Source organism: Meles meles, chromosome 17 (assembly GCF_922984935.1).
Source record: "Meles meles chromosome 17, mMelMel3.1 paternal haplotype, whole genome shotgun sequence".
Taxonomy (NCBI): domain Eukaryota; kingdom Metazoa; phylum Chordata; class Mammalia; order Carnivora; family Mustelidae; genus Meles; species Meles meles.
The window spans coordinates 67,519,248-67,542,884 of NC_060082.1; the positions used below are offsets into that span (position 1 = coordinate 67,519,248).

General features: G+C 43.4%; 1 protein-coding gene across 2 annotated transcripts in view; it reads left to right on the top strand.

Annotated features, from left to right (window-relative positions):
• Positions 1-19,504, top strand: part of F5 (coagulation factor V) — a 69,951-nt gene extending 50,447 nt beyond the window's left edge. For both annotated transcript variants that reach the window (XM_045982334.1, XM_045982335.1), the window contains 12 exons: positions 1,742-1,904; positions 2,672-2,908; positions 3,772-3,985; positions 4,812-4,991; positions 6,680-6,796; positions 7,911-7,982; positions 9,162-9,265; positions 9,670-9,825; positions 12,004-12,148; positions 14,066-14,217; positions 17,472-17,654; positions 18,980-19,504. In XM_045982334.1, the coding sequence (XP_045838290.1) occupies positions 1,742-1,904; positions 2,672-2,908; positions 3,772-3,985; positions 4,812-4,991; positions 6,680-6,796; positions 7,911-7,982; positions 9,162-9,265; positions 9,670-9,825; positions 12,004-12,148; positions 14,066-14,217; positions 17,472-17,654; positions 18,980-19,126 (1,870 nt within the window). In that variant the 3' untranslated portion in view covers positions 19,127-19,504. The remainder of the gene's footprint in view (positions 1-1,741; positions 1,905-2,671; positions 2,909-3,771; positions 3,986-4,811; positions 4,992-6,679; positions 6,797-7,910; positions 7,983-9,161; positions 9,266-9,669; positions 9,826-12,003; positions 12,149-14,065; positions 14,218-17,471; positions 17,655-18,979) is intronic.
• The last annotated feature ends 4,133 nt before the right edge of the window (positions 19,505-23,637 follow it).

The window sequence follows — 23,637 nt, forward strand, 5'->3', positions numbered from 1 at the left end:
AGGCAGAGGCTTAACCCACTGAGCCACCCAGGCTCCCCAAAACTTCAGAAGTTTTAAGCCATTCCTGGTTTCCTAGAATATATGAGCTCCTTTCCTGGACCCCGTTACTTTCATTTTTTAATGAAATGGCCCCCAACTGAATGGCCCCAAACATCCTCTTCAGATTTAAACTTTCAGGATTCTAGTTACTCTTCAACCACAGAGTTGAAGGAGTTCATGCAATTTTGCAAGTGGCCTAACTACGACAGAGAGTTTCTAAGGGATCCATAGACATTTCTAAAAGTTTCAATTCAGTTCTGTTTAAGGATGGAAAGCCATAATGAGGTGGACTCTGTATTCTGAGATGACAATATAGAGAAAGAAGAGAGGGAGGGACAAGGGGCAAGGCTTAGTTAGCTGCAGATTCTCAGGGACACAGCATGGTGACCATGCTTAAACAGTCTAAATATAGCTTTTCCAAAAGCTGACAGGTACAGTAAAAGCCAAAAGCCAGAGTGTAATTAGAGTAAGCAAACACAGTGCCTGGTATGGCTTAAAGAAATTATTTCATTAATCTGGTGCTGGCATTTCCATGTTAGAATTCAGTTAGTTTAAAACATATTTTGGGGATGCCTGGGTGGCTCAGTTGATTAAGCTTCCAACTCTTGATTGCAGCTCAGGTCATGATCTCAAGGTTGTGAGATTGAGCCCCGCATCGGGCTCCATGTTGGGTGTGGCGCCTGCTTAAGATTCTCTCTCTCTTTCTCCCTCTGCTCTTCCTACCCCCCCCAATAAAAATAAAACACATTTTCCCATGACTTCCTATTTAAACCTAGTACCCATTGTCATGTGAGAATAAATAGTTATTTAGGGATTTCGAAGAGAGACTCTGAAGGAGTAAGATTTAGGGCCTTTCCAAAGTGGAAAGGGATAGAACCAGTTCCTTCAAAATCTTATATACCATTCCAAACATGCAAGCCATGCATATGGCCGTCAAAGTGGCTTTGTTTGTCCCCATGTGTTCTGTGAAACTCTGTTACGCTTAGGGTCTGGAAGGATGGGGTCAGTAGGGTAAGAAGACAGGAAGGAAGACAGAGTATAAAACTCCCAGCCACCTAGTGGCCTTCACAGAGGTGATCGTTGACATCCGACAGCCCTAAGCCCTGGCTGCTTCTGATACTAAAATCTGCTAGGTGAATATGTGGTTATATTTGTTCATTCACTAATGCATTAAATAAAAATCTATCAAGTCCCCACTATGCGTTGGATAACTTGCTAGATACTAGAAATAAAAGAATGAGCAAATTAGACATGATCCCTGACCTCATGGTGTTTTCACTCTAGTATTAGAGTCAGATTCTAATAGATAATCTCACAAGTAAATGACATATTAAAAAAACAAAGAAACAAATAAGATAATTTACTATATATACTAAAGAAATTTAAGAGTACTACAGGAATATACAGGAATATACAGGAATATATGTTATAGCAATACTATAGAAACTTACGGAATAACATAGACAGATTTGACCTATAAAGGTTTATAGGAAGACTTACCTAGGAAATGATATGTGAGTTGGGATCTGAAGAATATTTATTGGCTTAAGTTTTTACTCATGTTTTCATTCATTTGCTCCTTGAGTACTAATTAAATATCCATGCTAGATACTATACTCAGAAACAGGGATCATTCCCCCGATTCTTTGAACAGTCTTTCATTTGCTCCTTGAAACAAATACTATTCTTGTTATTATTTCAGTGAGGACGTCGATGATGACCCAGAGAACACCATATACAAGAAAGTGGTCTTTCGGAAGTACCTCGATAGCACTTTCACCAAACGTGATCCTTCGGGGGAGTATGAAGAGCATCTCGGCATTCTTGGTCCTATTATTAGAGCTGAAGTGGATGATGTCATCCAAGTAAGTCATCTCGTGAGCGTTGCTAAGATCATCACGGAAATTTCCACAAGCACCAGAGGCTTTGTAACAGTGGAAGGGGCAGGAGGGCTATAGGTAATTTATTTTCCAAAGTTAACAAATTGTTACACTTCTTTTCAGAGGCTGTTTGCCAAGTGATTTGATAATCTTAAAAGAAATGATCTCAAAAAAAAAAGAAAGAAAAGAAAAAAAAGTGATCTCATGATTTTATTTCTTCCTCTGCGGAGCTCCTGTTTCTTCTGTAAGGGCCAATTCTGTTTTCTCCAAGAAACTTTCTCCTGCACATTCAGCCGAATTGCTCCTTTCAGACATTCCCGTCTAACCCCATTCATACTTCGGTTATGGCCTTTTGGTCCCAGGACTTTAACATCAATCCACACGTGCAGCTGCCTCTTCACCAGGAGGTTGGAGACTTACTGTGAGCAAGACCAAAGCTCATTCATCTTCAGATCTACGGCACCTGCTGTGGTCACGTCACGTGCGCCAAACACTTGCTTTACAGCCTAAGAACAAACATATTGGTGTTCCTAGGGTAAACTGCTTGGGCCCTATCTCACGGGATGTTGTAAAGATTAGATGAAGTAATATATAGGTTACTTTGTACTTGTAGGCAGTTAACATATCTCACTGTATAGATGCGTAGGTCTCATTTAAGAACTGCCCATCTGCTTGGGCGTATAATACTGACATTTTTTTTAATTTGGATTTTTGTTGGACTTAGTACATTTGTGGGTCATTCTTTTTTCTAGGTTCGTTTCAAAAATTTAGCATCCAGACCATATTCCCTTCATGCCCACGGGCTTTCCTACGAAAAGTCATCAGAGGGAAAGACTTACGAAGATGACTCTCCTGAGTGGTTCAAGGAAGATAATGCTGTTCAGCCAAACAGCAGTTACACGTACGTCTGGCACGCCACCACCCGATCCGGACCGGAGAGTCCCGGCTCTGCCTGCCGGGCCTGGGCTTACTACTCAGCAGTGAACCCGGTAGGTACATCCATTGAAAGTTTTTGTCATTCGCCTAACCTTCTAACCTGAGTCCACCAGATGGAAGGGTCAAGATAATTTCTCCTTAAATGTCTTGCTTTCCATGAGGAATTTGTAAGGGTTCTGGTCAACAGTCTGTCACAACTTGGCTTCAGAAGACCGTGAGAGAGAAAGAAGCATGTGCTCCGTGGAGAGGAGGAAGGGGTATGGTAATGGTTGAGCCCAGGCAGAGTGACTACTTTGCAGAGGAAGACGTGTTTTTGCAATTTCCTTGTGCAAGTACTAGCTTTGTTTTGCTCTTTCTTTATGAAAGAGCTGCAAAGTCGAGATGCCTTCATTTTGGGTGGGCTTGCTAGAGAGACAGCGCAGACTTCGATTTCAGTCCCTATCCTGTCGCTTACTGGGTGGGCCTGGCAAAGTTACTTGACTTCTCTCAACCTCAGTTTCTAAAGTTAAAAATGGGGAAACAGTGGATAGCGCACAGTAGGCACTTGGTAATGTCTATTTAATAAGTGAGCTTATTTTTCGTTTACAGGAGTGTTTTCTGAATTAAATAAGATACTACCAGCAAAATATTTGCTATAATAGTAGATGCTCAATAAATGGTAATTAAATGGCATTGATACTGTCATTGATACTATCATTACTGCCATGCTGAGATAAAGGACGAACCAGAGGAAGGGACTATGAGTGCCGCGGGATCCGATGATCGGAGATACCCAGGCTTAATGAGCTCTTCATTTATAAACTTCAAATTCAGAGCCCCTGAGGTTTCCTTTTCTACATAATCAGTGATGGCCAGAAGAGCAAAGGAAATCCTGAGAAAGAGAAAATCTGTGCATTTTCCTCCTACTGTCTTCCAGGAAAAAGACATCCATTCTGGCTTGATAGGTCCCCTTCTGATCTGTGAAAAAGGAGTCCTTGATAAGAGCAACACGCCCATGGATATGAGAGAATTCGTGTTACTTTTTATGATCTTTGACGAAAAGAAGAGCTGGTACTATGAAAAGAAGGCCCAGTCCCTTAGGCCTTGGAGACGTGCCTCTTCAGAAGTCAAAAACTCCCATGAGTTTCATGGTATTTTCCTCTGACTTTGATCCCATCTCTGCACGGAATCACCCCGGGTGACTCTAGGTCTTCATGAGATTAGACAGGACGTGCTTCTGAGGACTCAGGAGCCTCGACCCGCACCAGGTCCTTAGACAGCTGCGGGCTGCTGTCCCCGGCAGGGGGTGGGCACATGGAGGAGCTAGAGAAGGTCTGAAAGCCAACACGGGAGCTACTTTGAGAACAAACCCAACCCACCATCCCACCAACCAAAAGCCAGTGTGCACACACATGCGCACATGTACACACACTCACATACGTTTCACGGAGCAGAGAGCGGGTGAAGCCCGAGAGCCCTAGACATTTACACTGGGAAAGGGAGCCGAGGAGCTCTCACAGGAATGAGAGAGCAAACAGGGACCTCGGTCGTCCGCATTCCCAGATTTGCTCGGAGCCCTCTCCGATTTAGGAGGCCTCAGGGTGACGAGCTGTGTATCCCCTCACTCTCTTTCCTCCGGCCACTGGAGTTCACTTCTCTGGCTCTTGCCGTCTTCCTGTTCTTGTAGCACCGGCAAACCCACCCTGTAAAGGTCAAGGAAACAGAGAGCAGGGCAAGTGTGAGGTGCGGGGTGGAAAGTGGTCCGCTCCGTAGGAAGCCGCTGGAGGCCGACATTGGGGGGAGCGGGGGTCCCGTTTCAGCCTCTCCCTGATATCAGGGTACACAGGGGTCCTTACCGTATGCCTGGGCAGGCAGGTAGGAAGATGGGTAGTGAGGTGGGAGGCCTCGGAGCCCTTCGGCAGCGTCTCTGCTGGCGTACACAGATGTCTAACGGATTGCGACTCTCTGTCCTCTCAGCCATTAATGGGATGATCTACAACTTGCCCGGCCTGCGAATGTTCGAGCAAGAGTGGGTGAGGCTACACCTGCTGAACATGGGCAGCTCCCGAGACATCCACGTGGTTCACTTTCACGGCCAGACCTTGCTGGAAAACGGCACTCGACGGCAGCAGCTGGGGGTCTGGCCCCTGCTGCCCGGTAAAGACCCGCACGAGGAAAAGAGGTCCCTGGTGGAAACCGGCTAGGGGAGCCGTCGCTGGCCCTCATTCCCTCCTGGGTGTTACTTCCTGAGGGTCGGGCATGGGTTCTGGCATAGATGCTGGGCAGACACACACCCCCAGACTGCATACCGAGTGCGAAAAAGGCAGCTAAGGTGTGCGCCCTTTGCAGCACCACAGGGGCTAATGCCGCCTGAATAATGAAAAGGCTTAAACATACCAGTCACCGCAAAGGATTCTTGGGTACGCGTGGTTTGTAGGCCTCCCTGTGTATCGTAGGAGTGGGTAGGGGTATGATTCTGCGACGGTCCTGAGCACAGTGGAAGTCTAGGAAGCTGGTTAAAATGCAAACGCTAAGGCAGAGATTTGCTTTTGGAGCCTTTGATCTGGTAGATCTTGGGGTCTTCAGCAGATGCCAGAGACTCGCCTTTTTTTAAAGATTTTATTTATTTCTTTGACAGAGAGAGACACAGCCAGAGAGGGAACACAAGCAGGGGGAGTGGGAGAGGGAGAAGCAGGCTTCCCGCCGAGCAGAGAGCCTGATGCGGGGCTCGATTCCGGAACCCTGTGATCATGACCTGAGTCGAAGGCAGACGCTTAACAACTGAGCCACCCAGGCGCCCTGGGACTCTGCATTTTTAACAAACAGCCCGTCTTCCGCAAATGCTCTGAGAAGCTAGTGAGGGCAGTAGGTCCCTTGCCAGTACTTTGGGTGGAGAAGTTGCTGTGTGAGTCAGCCTTAGAAGGGCGCAGCAGTCCCAACAGGACTGGTTTGGTTCGGGATAGGGGAAAGGGTGTTCTTGTTTGTTTCATTCAGGCCTGTGGTGCATTCATTAAGCTATAAAGACTCACTCTATTAAAATCAGAGACAAGACAGGATTAGGTGAAACTTATTCCTGACTTTTCACCAGATGTAAATTGCCAGATCAGTCCTCCTTTCAGAAACACTGAGAAGCTGTAATCGGCTGGCCCGTCCAAATCTTCAAATCTAAGTGGTCTGTATTGGACAGTGGAGGATGACCATAGGCTATTAATTCTCACTCACAATCTGGAAAATAGACACGAATTACAGTCGGCAGAATTCAAGTATTAACTAGCGAAGGGTAGCATTAAATATCAGAGTGGATAATCAGAGGTTTCAGACATGTCTTTCAGTGATCTTCTGAAATAGTTCATGCACCTCTGTTCAACTACGTAAACTTAATAGAAAACTTGAAAACATGGGAGAAAGATGCTTGATTTTAATTTTCTTATAAAAAAAAATAAAAGCTAATGAAGGGAGAGAAAGGAAACACAGTGTTCTCGAGGCCCAGTCATGAGTCATTCAAGGTCATTTTCATCCTTAGGGCTCAGAAGCTGTGCTGTGTATGAGTTAGCTTATAGCTTTGTATGTAGCTAAATGAAAGTTTCTGTCCTATAAGGGGTGCTGGAGATTTTTTAAAGTCCTGGGGCAAGTTGTTTTACTAATGTGTGTGTGTGTGTGTGTGTGTGTGATTGTTTTGTTTTTATCTGTTTGCTATACTTCTAGTCCTGCCTAAGAGAAAGGGGTCATTCTTAAATTCTTTTCCAAAGCCTCTTGTGATGCAGGGATTTAAGAATTCTTTGATAGCTGTCAACTAATATTGTTCATTTGGGGTGTGTAATGTTGTCCTTCACTCTCTGTTTTAGGTTCATTTAAAACTCTTGAAATGAAGGCATCAAAAGCTGGCTGGTGGCTGCTGGACACAGAGGTTGGAGAAAACCAGAGAGCGGGGATGCAAACACCGTTTCTCATCATAGACAGAGGTACCGTCCAAGAGCCATGTGATGCTTTTAGCAGGACAGTACCTACTGGAACATTCCTAATTTTTAGACTGGAAATATGGAACTCTGGGACTCTGCATGACAGGGGCAATAATGCTTTTATTCTAACTGCTAACTGATTTATTCTGACCCATCGCCTGATGGTGCCGCAAACTTCAGTCTTCAAGGAAACTTAAACCCCATGTTTCAGCCCAAAGGCATTCTTCTCAGTTGGGGAACGAATATAAAGTGTCTTCCTTCATGATGTGTGATTCATGGGAAATGAATGTAAGAAATTTTCCAGAGGAGGGAAAAGATACCAGGAATTCAACCATGACTGGGATAGTCTCTGAACTTGGCCTTCCAGTGTTTGAGAAATCATTTCCATCTGCCCATCCACCCAGCAGCCAGCCAGCCAGCATTTACTTAATATTTGCTGAGTACTTAATACTCAAGCTCTGTGTCATCGTCCAGACATCTCAGTGGCTGGCATTTTCTTTTGTGATCAGGATATAAATAACTCTGTAACTTTCAGGTCAACTTTTGAGAACAGACTTACAGAGGGTAATACTTAAGGTTGTAAAATGACTTATTTTAAGATACAAGCAGATGGGGCGCCTGGGTGGCTCAGTGGGTTAAGCCTCTGCCTTCAGCTCAGGTCATGGTCTCAGGTTCCGGGGATCGAGCCCCGCATCGGACTCTCTGCTCAGCAGGGAGCCTGCTTCCTCCTTTCTCTCTCTCTGCCTGCCTCTCTGTCTGCTTGTGATCTTTCTCTCCATCAAATAAAACGCAAATCCAAATTAAAAAAAAAAAAGATACAAGCAGATGGAAATCTGTATAAAACTACTTGAATTTTAGGGTCTCTGTGGTTTTCCTCTAGGGTGTCACTGTTTCTGTTAAAGACTAGCACCAGTCACTAGTCTTGCTAGGACTAGTACTAAATATGACCAGATGTATTTAAGGCAGTGCCACAAAGTGAAGTGAAACGATCAAATGACTGACCCACCAGAGGTATGACCTCCTGCCATGCAGATTTTACACAGTTATATGTATTTTCTAAGCAAAAATTATTCATTGTTCTGTGTGTGTGTGTGTGTGTGTGTTGTCTGTTTTTTAGATTGTAAGATGCCAATGGGACTAAGCACTGGTATCATAGCTGATTCACAGATCAAGGCTTCTGAGCATTTGGGTGAGTGGTAGCATCATCGTCTTTGGAAGCCATCTCCTACAACTGTGCAGTGTACCGCCTGAAAAACAACCCTTGACAACCCCTACCTGTCGAATCTGTGTGTCATTGCTCCTCCCTGGGCTTTGCTCATGAGGTGCTCATCCGGTAGAGGAAGGAGTGTATAATAGGCGCCAGCATCCTCTCTGATGTATAAGGTCCCCATAGAGTCTGTCTCAGGGAAGACCAAGAGGTAGGGCTCCTCGGACTCTCTAACCAGGCAGTCCAAACTCTCGGCAGGGATTGAGCAACGAGGGGATCCCTTACTTCTACGACCATGTTCCAATTTCCAAAACCCTCCCCATTCATGCCCTTTCCAGGTTTGATCACAAACATAATGTTCCAGCCAGATTCACAAGGCCTTATTGGCCACATACTACTCTCTCCACGAACAGGGTTCTTGGTTGTGCCAACCATTCATCTATCCAACCATTCATCTATCCAACCATTCATCTATCCAACCATTCATCTATCCAACCATTCATCTATCCAACCATTCATCTATTCAACCATTCATCTATCCAACCATTCATCTATTCAACCATTCATCTATCCAACCATTCATCTATCCAACCATTCATCTATCCAACCATTCATCTATCCAACCATTCATCTATCCAACCATTCATCTATCCAACCATTCATCTATCCAACCATTCATCTATTCAACCATTCATCTATTCAAGGACTTTGCTGATCACCCACTGGGTGCCAGGGTCTCCTTCCAAACTTCCTCACTCTGCCTCAAAACCCTTCCTAAGACCAAGAGGTCAGTTAGAAGGGATCAGGAGGCTCCCATAGTCCCTCCCACGTCCTCCCCTCAGGCAAGCACACTGGGCAGCAGCCACATCAACATAACTGAGAAAAGACAAACATAACCTGTAGCAGGAAAGGGGGTGGGTGGTGGCTGGCAGCTGACCAAGCTCAGGGTGAAGCCAAGAAGATTCCACCATCGTGAACCAGCCTGGTAGCTGAAGCCTGGTGTCCACAGCCCGGTCTCCTGACTTTAGCCGAAGACCCCGCGGAGGTCTAAAGGACTAAGGAGGTTTAGGACTAAACGTACTTGGGAAATGGCCAATTATATGCTTTTGGGTTGTCTGTTTGTTTTAATTCAGAATAATTTTTTTTCTTTTTTGGATTTAGGTTATTGGGAACCCAAATTAGCAAGATTAAACAATGGTGGGTCATATAATGCTTGGATCACGGAGAAACCCGCTTCAGAACTTGACTCTAACCCTTGGATCCAGGTATATCTTATTAACCTGATTAATATTGACAGCACCGTACCAATAAAGTGACGGTGATTTAATACTTTCTCCTTGTTCTTGCATGTTCTAGGCACTACCCTAACTACTTTACATACTCAAAACGAACCCCATTAGTTAGTGCTAGTCACAGCCTAGAGATCCTTTTTACAGATGAAAAAGCTAAGGCAGAGCGGGCCTAATGAAGTGCCGAAAGTCTAGTGAGTGGTTGAACTTGGATTCAAGCCCAGGTCCTCCGTGCTCACATGTGGGTTGTTTCTAGCCATTTTATTAGTGCTAAGACCTCGGGCGGTCAGTCCTGAAGAAAGCCGGCTGCACAGGGAATCATGGAAGCAGCACGTGACTTGTTGACAAGGACAGTCCGTGATGACTTTGCTGTGTTGCAGGTGGACATGCAGAGGGAAATCGTACTCACGGGGATCCAGACTCAAGGGGCCAAGCAGTATCTGAAGTCCTACTACACCACTCAGTTCTCCGTGGCGTACAGCTCCGACCGCACCAACTGGCAGATCTTCAAGGGGAACAGCACCAGGAACGTGATGGTCTGTGCGCCTCGTTTCCTTCCCACTCCCTAGACTCACCCGGGCTCCCTAGGCTACTGTGACTATGCCTGTCATCGTGTCTTTTAAAAAAAGACCTTTCCGGGAGGTAGAAATGCCCATGGTTTTCTTAGGGCCTTGGGAAAGCAAGTGGTGCGACCATGGCTCCGTTACTAGAGTAAAGGGTGAGCCTGACTTACGACACTTCCAAACTCCACCAAAAACTCACTTCGGGATCAAACTAGCGACCCGGGCCGCTCAGACGGGCAGACGGCAGACGGCGGAGTAGAACATCTGGTCTTGCCCCTTCAGGAGCTCACGCTAAAAAACGGGCCTTGAAGTTTTGTTTCTACTGACTTTTCCATTGTATTTTGTTGTTTGTTTCAGTGTACCTGAAGGGAAGCAGATAGCTCTGTCCGTGCCAGTTCTGCTCTGGGCAGCGCGCTTTCCCTCCTGCTCCCTGCCTGCCGAGCGACAGGCCCCTGCCCCTCTTTCGGAAGCTCAGCCAGGATTATTCCCCCAAACCCCTGTGTACCAGCCCCAACTCCCCTTCCTCCCTAGTCCCCTTCCAAAGAGAGCTCTCCGAACGGAAGGACTCAGTCAGCTGTAACTACGCTGAGAACGTTGAATCTGTTTCATTCTTCCTGCAAATCACTTACTATTTGACCAGTGTCTGTGTTATCAGTAGGTATCTCTGTAGTAAGTTATTTACAGTATACCTTAGAACAGATTGTGAAAATCTCTAATTACAGCCCTTACTAATCCGTCTCGGAGAGAGGGTACAGATTACAGTTACAGAGTTCGTAACTTCAAGACATTTGCCCTTAAATTCATGAGGAATATTGGTGTGCAGTTTTATTTTTTATAATGTATTTTTCTGGTTTTGATATCAGAGTAATACTGGCTTCATAAAATAATTTGGGAAGCATGTCTTCTGTTTTCAGGGAGAGATTTCTAGAATTGGTGTTAATTCTTGAAATATTTGTAGAATCCACCGGAGAAACAACGTGGGCCTAGAGATTTCTTTTCCAGGAATCTTTTAAATTATGAATACAGTTTCTTTATTAGTTACTGGCTCTGCACATTATCTATTTCCTGTTGGATAAGTTGAGATTGTGTTTTTCTAACCGATCCATTTCCTCTAAGCTGTTGAATTTATGTGCATAGAGTTGGAGGTGGTGTTGGCCTGCCCTCTTGATGTCTGCAGGGTCTGCAGCGCTACTGATATTGGTGAAGGTGCATCTCTTTTTGCTTTGTCATTCTTGCTAGATATTTGCCCCTTTTTCCATCTTTTCAAAGGACGGGCTCTGTTTTGTTGGCTTCTGTCTGTTATTGTTCTGGGTTTTCGTCTTGCTACTCTTACCCTCCTTCTGACACTGCTCCTTCTGACACTGCTCTGGCAAGGAAAGGGGCTGGGGCACACCTCACGCCTGCCAGGTGGGCTTCAAGTCCAAGGTCCCTCCTGAAGGAGGACCGCTCTTCTTTGCTGTTGGGGGGGAATGGGAGAGACTCCATGATGTACAGCGGTGGGACACTTATTAGGAACTCGTAGGGATGAAAGTCCTGAGTTCCTGTTGGACCTTCTCTAATCCAGTCCCGGTGAGGGTGCTGGGGTGACTCATTGCAGTCTTAGGGGCTTGGAAGTCTCGGCTCCCCACTGGGTCTTTGCGGCTCTGGGTGGAGGAGGGGCCATGGTGTTTTCTCTGATGTTTATCTAGAAGTTGAGCAGTTATTGTCTGAATGTTCTCTGGCTTTCAGGACTGCCCTTTCCTGGTCCTGTGGCTAGAGAAAAGAATCTTTCTTTTGTCTGTATCCATTGGTATTTCCTGGTTGTGGCTTCTTCACTCCCCAGTCTGGGATATCTGAGACAAAACTGAAACCCAGGGAGCCCACTGACTACCATGTTGTTCTTTGGGTCCCGAGAACCCTAGCCGGTCTGCCTTCTTCTCTTCATCTCTCAGTGGCTTCTTGTGTTTCAGTTGTACTTAGCAGAAGGAGCAAGACGAGGCACACCTACACCACCTTCTGGAAGTGAAAGTATTTCCAGTTTCTTAAGACCAAGTGGTTTAATTCAGGCCACCTGAAAACTTAATATGATGATATTAAATTAAACTGAAACTTTATTATAAAACCACTTCATAGAGAATTGTTCCATAACTAAGCTTTCCTCTTTTCCTCTAGTATTTTGATGGCAATTCAGATGCCTCTACGATAAAAGAGAATCGGTTTGACCCACCTATCGTGGCTAGATATATTAGGATCTCTCCAACTAGATCCTATAACAGACCGGCCCTTCGGTTGGAGCTGCAAGGCTGTGAGGTTAACGGTAAGACACTAAGGTGCATTACTGTCTTGCTGCCTGTCAGAGAATCAAGCTTTCGTAGATACAGAGGAATGGATAGAATTATTAGTTCTATTCAGTCACCGAGGTGCCTCAAAAAACCTTGATGAAACAGGTTCTGCTCAGGCAGACTCTCATTCACGTTGTGACCTAGAGCAAGACTGGTTCTACCAGCCAGCGGGCGGGCACCGTCTCCAAACAGTGCCAGGACGGCGCGGACACTGCCATGGCCCTCCAAGGTAAGGCCCTCGATTAGAATAACTCCCATTGGCCTATTTCAATAAGAACTGAGACTCAGACTAGCTCTGACTCTTCCAGAGTCCTACAGGTCACACTCAGACTTTAATGAAAGTACTGAGCAACATTACTGGCATGTATTAGATGTTCGATGAATGTTTTTTTTTTAAGATTTTATTTATTTATTTGATAGATCACAAGTAGGCAGAGAGGCAGGCAGAGAGAGATGGAGAAGCAGGCTCCCTGCTAAGCAGAGAGCCCCATGTGGGACTCAATCCCCAGACCCCGGGATCACGACCTGAGCTGAAGGCAGAGGTTTTAACCCACTGAGCTACCCAGGTGCCCTCAATGAATGTTTCTGAGATTTAAACTACTTACCAATTCCTGAAACATCTTTTTTAAGATTTATTTATTCATTAAAGAGAGAGAGAGAGAGAGAGTGCGAGCTGACAGGGAGGGGCAGAAGGAGAGGCAGAAAGAAAATCTTAGCAGCCTCCCTGTTCAGCAGGGAGCCCGAGGCAGGGCTTGATCTCACGATCCTGAGCTAAAATCAAGAGTTGGGTGCTTAAGCAACTGAACCACCCTGGCACCCCCAAACGTCCTGAAACCTTGACTGAACTCTGTATTCCGTTTGGCGCTCTCTGTAGGTACTCAAGTTTTTTCTATGCAAGCTGCTGTTTTTCAGGGCATATAAAGTGACCAGTGGTGTAAATAAGTCCAAGTAATCATAAATGGCCATAATAAAAGTCCACTAAATAGAACAAAGGTGAAATAGAGTCACTGTTTGTTTCTTTCTATATAGTATATGTTGTAAATGGTAGTTTGTTCAGATCAGAGAGTCAAACTAAAATGTGACATTCAACTGTTGACCTATTCAAAACATCTATTTTCTATTCAAGAAGCATGACTTTTTAAAAAAAATCTCTTCATTTTCTTGATATAATCAGCGTTAGCTGTAGATTTTCTTTTTTAAAAGTCTTTTTTCATTGAGAGAGATATCACTTCAAGAAAATGTCAGCATGATTTACCAACAAGAACAAAGCATCGCGGAGCTGATGGTATGGTTGTGACGGGTCGTCGGCTGGGCTCACTCACTAGGTGTTTCTCACGTTCACCGACCCGCTTTGAGGACTGACATGCAAGTGCACACCTCGGCGAGTTTCGCAGTGGTGCCTCACATGAATTACCCTCCACGGGTTGAAAACAGGCTATTGAACATGCCGACCAAGGGTTCATTCTTTCTTCTTCTTTGTAGCTTTTTCTTTAGAAAGAGAAACAGGGTATATTCTTATATACATAGATAGTGAAGGAGTATTTTCTACCTCAAAGAAAAGACAGAAGTTTCCATGACTCTCAGAAGGCGGAAAATGGGTTTAAATATTCAGAACATGTGTCAGACTTCTCGGGCTCCAATTTAGCTTCTGATTCTTCTGGTAGTTAGTGTTGGTTACTTTTTCTTGCTATTCTTTGGTTTTCTCGCTTGGTAATACATGTAGAGCTTAAGAGCAGGATTTGGCCTTTGGGCAGTAACATCATCGTTGGCAATGGTTGTTTCTGTTGTGACTTGGTAGTGATACTTTTTTTCTTGTCTCCTCTGCAAGTGAGAAACGCCATGCAGGGCATAGTGGTGGCGCACAATTAATCTCATTACTTTTCTCTTGACAGGATGCTCCGCACCACTGGGTATGGAAAATGGAAAGATAGAAAACAAGCAAATTACAGCTTCCTCATTCAAAAAATCTTGGTGGGGAGATTACTGGGAACCCTTCCGTGCCCGTCTCAATGCCCAGGGTCGTGTGAACGCCTGGCAAGCCAAGGTAGAGGACACCTGTGAATGGAGCTCTCTCAGCCTTCCAGAAGGAAACACAGGCCCTCACTAAGGGAAACATGGGGTCCTGGGAAGTCAGAATATAATCTCACATTTCTGCCAATTGTGATCCTAGGTCTGAGAATCTAGGATGTCTACTGGTTTGATCGCTTTAGCTCTGACTTTGGCTCAGAGAGATTATTTATCATCTCCATGGTTCTTGGTCTAGTTTTGATTTTTATCAAGGGTGGGAAAATTTCCTCCGCAAAGGACCAGATAATTAAGTATTTTAGACTTTGTGAACCATGCATTCTCAGTCATAACTATGCACCTCTGCCCTTGTAGCAGGAAGACAGCTATAAACAGTACATAAATGAGCAGGGCTGTGTTCCAATAAAACTTGATTTACAAAAACAGGCAGGGGACCAAATGTGGCCCTTGGGCTAGAGTTGGCCAGCTCCTAACTGAGACAACTCGTATTAGTGATAAATGATTTAGATCTGTGATACTTTCTTTGTTTTTCACAATTTAGCAATACTTTTCATTTTCTTTTTTTAAAATTTTTTTTAAAAGATTTTATTTATTTGACAGAGAGAGATAACAAGTAGGCAAGAGGCAGGCAGAGAAGGGGAGAAGCAGACTCCCCGCTGAGCAGGGAGCCTGACGCGGGGCTCGATCCCAGGATCCTGAGATCATGACCCAAGCCGAAGGCAGCCGCTTAACTGACTGAGCCAGCCAGGCGCCCCAATACTTTTAATTTTCTTAATAGTGCTATTTAAATTTTTTTGTTCCTATTTTTTGAGAACTTTGTGACATTCCTGTGGGCAGTTAGAGGCATGGCAAAATGCTGTAAAACCAGGGTCATAGAAGAGTGGCCCAATTTTAATAAGCATCCTCCAGAGAGTTCTGTTGCCCTAATAATAATCCATTGGATAATTCCAGTGACTTAGTTTTAGGGTAACAGTTCATAGTTGACACATTTTTATTTCACTCTTCAACTGACTTAAAAAATCACAATGGCATCAGAGCTCAGAATAATTCTATCAGTAAACTTAACCCTTCCCTCTTTTCTATACTCCTCTGTCCCTCCCTTAAGACACCCACGTTCCAGTTCCCTGGACTCCGTAGAATTCCAGGTCCTATCCGTAGGTTAGGCTGCCAGCAACGGAAGGGGAGTTGGGGTGAGAATGGAGAAAATGGAAGAACTTGGACTCCTACAGATAGTCTTGGGAACTGATATCTGTGTCTTGAAACTCATTTCTGGTCCATCATAGTCTCACAGAATGTAAGAACAGCAAGGGGTTTGCTAAGCATCTGGTCCAGACTTTTCCTTTTAAGTTTAAACATGAAGGAGATTAAAGCATTTTAGCTTAGTTTGGTGGCGGAATCAGGAAGCCCATTCTCCCGATAAAGAGGTCAGTGGTCCTCCCACCATTGGAAGCCACCCAAATGCCTCATTTTGCAATTTTGTAGAGGGAGAAACAGAGACCTAGAGAAATTAAAATAACAAAAGTAATAATGTGATACTATACTATATTTCTATAATTATACAAAGAAAATGATAAAATAATAAAAGAAAAAGTTAAGGAGAAAGGATGTCATCCAGTTTTTTCCCAGATAATTGTCACCCTACCCTGTATTACAGCTTTTTGAAAAATTTTGCTCTGTATATCATTTGCTTTTAGTCTTCATGATATAATAATGGATTCAAAGATGAAATACTAATTCTGATTTTTAAGGTCATCATTTTAAATCTGGAATTCTAAATCACAGCTGTTTCACTTAATTTTCTATTAGAATCAAATGTCTTTATGAGGTCTCTTTAGAGAGGCTAAAAATCTCTGCCGGACCTAGGCAGGCACACAGGCAAACGGAGGCGCGCCCACCTGTTTTATGCCTACGAAAGACTGTTATGCCTCCAGATCTCTCTAGATCCCTACCTCTGTGTCACCGGTACAACCTGGATTGGATACATACAGCCTGAAGATACACTAAGAAACCACCAAATGTCACTAGAGACTGTTACAAAATTAACAAAAATTAATTAATGTAATAATTTTAATTCAATTAATTTGCTTTAAAAATGCATGTAGTATATGAATTATACATATATCTGGGTATCAATATATACACATACATACATGTACACATAAGTGATGTTAAAGAAATGTATCAATATTTGTTATTTCATGTAGGACTGACTGAGACTCTGGGGCATGATTAATCTCCCAAGGGTGAAAATCGGTCTCAGATTGCTTCAAAACTCAGTTAGTCCTTGTGACCCTCCTTCTCCAAATATGTGTCAGCAAACATATGATTAAGCATTTCATTAGGCCAGAGACAGAACAGCTCCTGTACCATGTCAGATCCCAGTCACGGCTTTATTAGGTCTCTCAGGTATTACATTTGTTTGAAACATCAGAGAAGAAGAAACTGGACAACTCCGCCTAGTTGACAGAAGCAAGGCAAAGAAAAGTGGGACTTTTTCTAAACGAAGTTAAGTAGAGAGAGGATACTGTCCAGTCCTTTCCCAGATAACCCATCAGCAATATCATCACGGCATTTGAACAAATTTGGTTAAGAGAATAATATTACAGATAATTTAGCAATCTAGTATTTTTTTCTCAAGTAAGATTCATTTATTCATTCAACAAATATTCCTTGAACACCAACTGTGTGCCATGCATTGTGCTAAGTATCTGGAAACAAAATACAATAAATAATAAATCCCGGCCTTCAAAGAAATACAAACAAGTAAACCATTATTGGTTTTTTTGCGGGGGAGGGGGGTAACCAACCAGTGATGTGGTTACTGGATCATAGAGTAGTTCTATTTTTACTTTTTTATTTTATTTTAAAGATTTTATTTATTTATTTGACAGAGAGAGATCACAACTAGGCAGAGAGGCAGGCAGAGGAGGGGGGGAAGGAGGCTTCCTGCCGAGCAGAGAGCCCGATGCAGGGCTCGATCCCAGGACCCCGAGATCATGACCTGAGCTGAAGGCAGAGGCTTAACCCACTGAGTCACCCAGGCGCCCCAGTAAACCATTATTGTACAATATATGAAATACCCCAGTAAAATTTTTATATACGTTTGTGTCAGCAAACAAGAAGGAACAGGGAAGTCCTCCAAGGGACAGAGAATCCTAAGAGATGAGATAGGAAAGAAAGGCTTTTGAGCTCTGCACATTTCTGAGTATCTTGGTCTAAAAAACGGAAGGTTTTAACATCTGCCTTGCTCGTGTGTCCTCACCATCTTCACAGGCAAACAACAACCAACAGTGGTTACAAATTGATCTGCTCAAAATCAAGAAGATAACTGCGATTGTAACACAGGGTTGCAAGTCTCTGTCCTCCGAGATGTACGTGAAGAGCTACAGCATCCAATACAGTGACCAGGGGATGGAATGGAAGCCTTACAGGCAGAGGTCCTCCATGGTGGACAAGGTACAAAGCCACAGCAAAGCTATTCCCATCCTGCTATGGCGAGAGATGACCTTACGTTTGCAAGCAGCTCCTTGCATTTGACAGATATGCACAGACATGCACCTCCCCTCTAAGAAGCCTGAACCCCAGTTCCGCAGGGAGCTGCTCAGGGGACAGAGACCACGCAGGCTATCTTTCTGCGGAGATGGAGCCCCTGGGAAATACTGAGAATTTGAGGGGGACACAAACACGTAGTCCATAACGGGGGTCTGGAGGAACGTCCACTGTGAAATAGCATCGTATTAGCTTATCTTGGGTCAGCTTGTTGTTGTTGACGGAGCGAATACCCACAGCCATAAAGCTTTCTGTGTCATGTTATTAAGCAGGAGACTATGAGGTTCCTAACCGATGAGGAACCCAATTTCCTGCGAGATGAACTACTCCATTATGCTCCTTAATCCCCAGCCGTGAGTTTTCAAAATGCTATTAGGGAAAAATCAGGGAGATGAGCCTAATATTCCAGGAAGAGAAACCAGGCCGGAGCCAATAGGAGGGACAACCCAGGAGAAGGGGGTGACCTTTACCAAAGGCTCCTCATGGGCTCAGCTCTTATCTCGGTAAATGCATTTGAACCTCTCCCTCTCTTTAGACTCCTGGGCAGCTTGTCTGGTGGGTGGTTTGGTTTGGCTGGTTTTACGTGTCTTACCTGGATGTCTTTACAGCCCAGGAAGCATCGGTGCCATGAACGGAGAGTGGCCCAGCTGCTGCTCTGGGTAGATCTCGGGGAACTTGCTGCGACGTAAAAGGAAAAAAAAGTCATAAAACACTGTTCAATTGAGGATAGAAGGCATTTGCCGAAAAGAATCAGTAAAAGCCCATGGTTGCATTTTATTTTCAATGTTAGTGACAATTAACCATTTCTGTCACTCACTGTGCCCTTGTCCCATATTTACGGACTTAAAAACTCTTCATAACGACTCCTGTGGGGTAGACTTTTATTATTTACCAGTGAGGACATGAAGAGTCAGAGAATATAAGACACTGGCCCAAAGTCACGCAGCTACCGAGGCGCTAAGGGCAGAGATGGTTTCCCAGACACTTCACAGCACCACGTCAGAGGTCAGACCTCTCTGTTTTTCTGACCCAGATCACTGGGAGGTGGAATCCCTAAAGAGGTCTGTCAGGCATGGGATTTCGTAATCGGCCAAAGACCATCTCCGATGATGTTGTTTGTGTTCCTTGATGCCCTCAGCTTGAACGAAGATTGCAGAAGAAAAGAAAATGATATGTAAGGTTTTTATAACCACGATATCATTTTTAAAGACCTTCTCATATTTTGCTTTCAGATTTTCGAAGGAAATAATAATATCAACGGACACGTGAAGAACTTTTTCAACCCACCAATTATCTCCAGGTTTATCCGCATCATTCCGAAAACATGGAATCAAAGTATGGCACTTCGCTTGGAACTCTTCGGCTGTGATATTTACTAGAAGTGAATATTTGAAGACATAGGAAGGACTCGTAAAGCTATCCAACCATTTAGAGCAGGCAATGTATTTTATAGCTATTTTAAACATTAATAATTTTCAGTATCTTCCCTTTTTTCTATTAGAGAATAAAATTTTATATGTGAAACTTTTATAATGTAAACTCCTTGCTACAATTCAGTGAGATGATAGCTATTAATTCTTAATTAATCTGAATATAGATGGGAAAAATATCAAGAACCAACAAGCAAATGGCTTCTTTCACAATGATTAAAAATGCTATGTAAAGTAATATTTATGTAGTTAGCATGCTTCGTTATAGTTCTTTTAAAACCTACACACACTAATAAAAAAGATACTACTTTTTAAAAAACCATTTATAGACCTGGATAGTTTTCACTCCTACCTTTAAAAAACAAAACCAAACAAAACAAAAATCCCTATGATTTAAGAGTAAAGGAAACAAGGTTTTAAATGGTTCATTTTTCTTAACATGGAAAGAAAAAAACATCATACCATATGTAAGAATGCGTGCTTAAAGTACCCTGTCTTACCCAATGATTTTTCTGGCCCTCTATGAGTAAAGACACAGTTGTCCCAACTTGTGAGTCAGGCCTGGTCTCCCTTGGAACTGATTCACCTATTGATGTTCAGAGGGAGGGGTCTTTAGACATGGAACACAACCAGAACAACCATGGGCGAAATGAGTGTGTGACCTTGGCTTCATTCTAGCACTACAACGGTTTACCTTTTCAAAACATGGGTTCACCTAAGGGAAAGCTAAAACCTGCTAAACGGCCTTGGAACCGTTGGCCCAAAGGCAACTGTTCCTGCTGGGACTGGGACCTTCATGTCCCCTGAAGGTGACCCCAGCCTCCTGCTCTCCCTTCCTTAACGACTTCCCCTTTCTGTACTCCCTTCCCTGGGAACCTGGCATCCAATGACGCCATCGACGTTGTCAGACTGGGGAGCTTTCCGGCCTCCTTGAAGTCATGTGGAGCAGTCACTGCTGAGGTTATCTTTCTGTGGAACAAACCGCCCCAGATCTTAATGCTTAAAACAACAAGTTAATTCTCTCTCCCATGATTCTGTGGGTTGACTGGGCCCGGCTGGGTGGTTTTAAGGCTGACTTCATTTGGGTTCTCCAGTGAGGTCATAGTCAGACGCTCCTGTAGCCGGAGTCACCAGCAGGCTCCAGAAGATGTTGAAACAGCTGGTTCTCTGTCACTCTCCATGTGGCTTCTGTTCTTTTCCTCTTTACATGGCTTCCAAATGGTCTATCCTTTGGATGTTTCCAACAGGGGGGCTGGACTTCTTGTAAGGTGATTCAGGCTCTTTAAAGCAAGTGTTAACAATTTAGGAAGCAGAAACTGCCAGTCCTGTCAAGCGCTAGGCCCAGAACTGGCACAGCCTTACTCTGAGGTATCCTACTGGTTAGCACAAGTCACAGGCGCATCCCAAGGAGTATAATTCATCAGAAACACCTATAGACACGGTCAGTTACCTGTCGCCTCTGTGGGCGGGCTGAGTCCTGTGAAGGTGTATAGGAGCTTCAAACACCCACAGAACATCGGCTTCATTATTTTTCCCAATTTTATTGAAATACATTTGACAAAATCATAATATATTTAAGTGTACAACTTGTAGATTTCACATACCTCTACGTTGTGAAAGGATTCCCATGATCAAGTCCATTAACATGTCATCATGTCATCACCTCACAGTTCTTCTTCTTCTTTCCGTTAAGGGGTCCACCGGGGCTTGATCTCCAAACCAGACCTGCGCTGCTCCTGAAGCTGCAGCCGATGGTACTTCATGGCCATCAGCACGGCCGGTCCCTACCTATTTTCGCCCTTGCTCATGCTCACTCTCCTATCCCATCCAGCCGACTGCCCCCGGGGGGCACGTTCAGGCGCCCCTCGGCCTCCGCGGCAGTTCCCGGGATTCTGGGCTTGGTCCCACCACAGCTTGGTCCCCCGGCGCCGCCAACATGGCCACCTCCTCTGGGCAGGCAGACAAAACCACCCCGGCCGCCGCCACCAGTCCACCTACATCCCAGCCAAGACTCATTTTGAGTTGATTTTTGCATATGGGTAAGCTAATGGTCCGAGTTCATTCTTTTGCATAGAGATATTGAGTTTGGCCAACACCAGTTACTAAAGAGACTATCCTCTTCCTACGGTGTTTTTCTGCACCTTTGTCAAAAATTAATTGACCATGTATAGATGGGTTGATTTCTGGACTCTCTATTCTGTTCATTGATCTATGTCTGTGTTGTTGTTGTTGTTTTATCTATGTCTGTTTTTATGCCAATATCCTAGTTTTGGATTGCTGTAGCTTTGTAATGTAGCTTGAAATCAGTAAGTGTGGTGCCTCTGCTTTGTTCTTTCCCTAGATTGCTTGGATATTTGGGACTTTTGTGGTTCCTTATGAATTTTAGGATTTTTTTCCCTAGTTCCTTGAAAAATATTGGAACTTTGATAGTGATTGCACTGAATCTGTAGGTCACTTCGGATTCTATGGACATTTTAACAATACAAATTCTTATAATCCATGAGTAAGGAATGTTTATCCATTTATCTGTGTCTTCAATTTCTTTTATCAATGTTTTATAGTTTTTAGTGTACAGACACTTAATCTCCTTGGTTAAATTTATTCCTAGGTATTTTGATACTATTGTAAATGGGATTATTTTCTTAATTTTTCTTTCCAATAGTTCATTGTTAGTATATAGAAATGCAACTGATTTTTGTATATTGATTTTATATCCTGCAACTTGACTGAATTTATTAGTTCTAACTGTAACATATGTAACACTATAAGAATAGTGTTTTGGTGTAATCTTTAGGGTTTTCTTTTTTTTTTTAATACTATTTTAAACTTTTTTTTTTTAATATTTTTTATTTATTTGACAGAGAGAAACCACAACTAGGCAGAGAGGCAGGCAGAGAGAGAGGAGGAAGCAGGCTCCGCGCGGAGCAGAGAGCCCGATGTGGGGCTCGATCCCAGGACCCTGGGACCATGACCCGAGCCGAAGGCAGAGGCTTAACCCACTGAGCCACCCAGGTGCCCCATCTTTAGGGTTTTCTATATATCACATCATGTCATCTGCAAATAGAAGCAATTTTACTTCCTCTTTTCTGATTTGGGTTCCTTATTTCTTCTTCTTGCCTAATTGCCCTGACCAGGACGACCAGTGCTATTTTAAATGAAAGAGGGAAGAGTGGCAGCCTGTCTTGTTCCTCAACTTGTTCCTCTGAGTATGTTTAGCTGTGAGTTTGCCATATACGGTCTTTTTATGTTGAGGTATAGTTCTTCTATATCTAACTTACTGAGAGATTTTATCATGAAAAGAGGATGAATTTTATTAAATGTTTTGAATATGTTGATTGAAATGATACTATAATATAGATTCTTCATTTTGTTGATGTGGTATATCACATTTATTGAATATATACATTGAAATACCTTTCCATCCCAAGGATAAATCCCACTTGATCATGGTGTTTGATCCTTAATACTGTATTTCAAGTTCAGCTTGCTAATATTTTGTTGAGGATTTTTGCATCTATATTCATCAGCGATATTAGGTTGTAATTTTCTTTTTGGCATATCTTTGGCTTTCATATGAAGGCTCATACTCTGGCTTTGGTAGGGGCTCATAAAACAAGTATGGGAGAGTATCATCCTGTTTAATTTTTTGTGGGAGTCTGCAAAGGATTGGTATTAATTCTTCCTTAAATGTTTGGCAGAATTCACCCATGAAGCTATCTGATCCTGGCTTTCCTTTTGTTGGGAGGCTTTTGATTACTGCTTCAATTTCATCACTCATTATTGTTCTGCTCAGATTTTCTGTCTCTTCATGATTCATTCTTGCCTAGTTATATGTTCCCAGGAATGTGTTAATTTCTCCTTGGTTATCCTAGAAGAAGTCTATTGGCGTACAATTGTTCATAACAGTTTCTTGCAATTCTTAGTATATCTATGGTATCAGTTGTAATATGTCTTCTTTCACTTCTGATCTTATATTTCAGTCCTCTCTCTCTTAAGTTAATGTTTTGTCAATTTTGTTAACCTTTTAAAAAAATCAGCTTTTAAAAAAAATCAGCTTTTAGTTTCATTGATCTTTTCTATTGTCCTTCTAGCCTATATTTTATTTATTTCCATTTTGTTTTGTTATTTCCTTCCTTATACTAACTTTGGGCTTAGTTCTTCTTTTTCTAGTTCTTTAGATGTAATGTTAGCTTTATGTGAGAGCTTTCTTTTTCTTTTTTTTTTTTTTTTTTTTTTTTAATATTTTATTTATTTGACAGAGAGAAATCACAACTAGGCAGAGAGGCAGGCAGAGAGAGAGGAGGAAGCAGGCTCCCCGCGGAGCAGAGAGCCCGATGTGGGGCTCGATCCCAGGACCCTGGGATCATGACCTGAGCCGAAGGCAGAGGCTTTAACCCACTGAGCCACCCAGGCGCCCCGAGAGCTTTCTTTTTCTTAATGTAGGTGTTTATCACTATAAA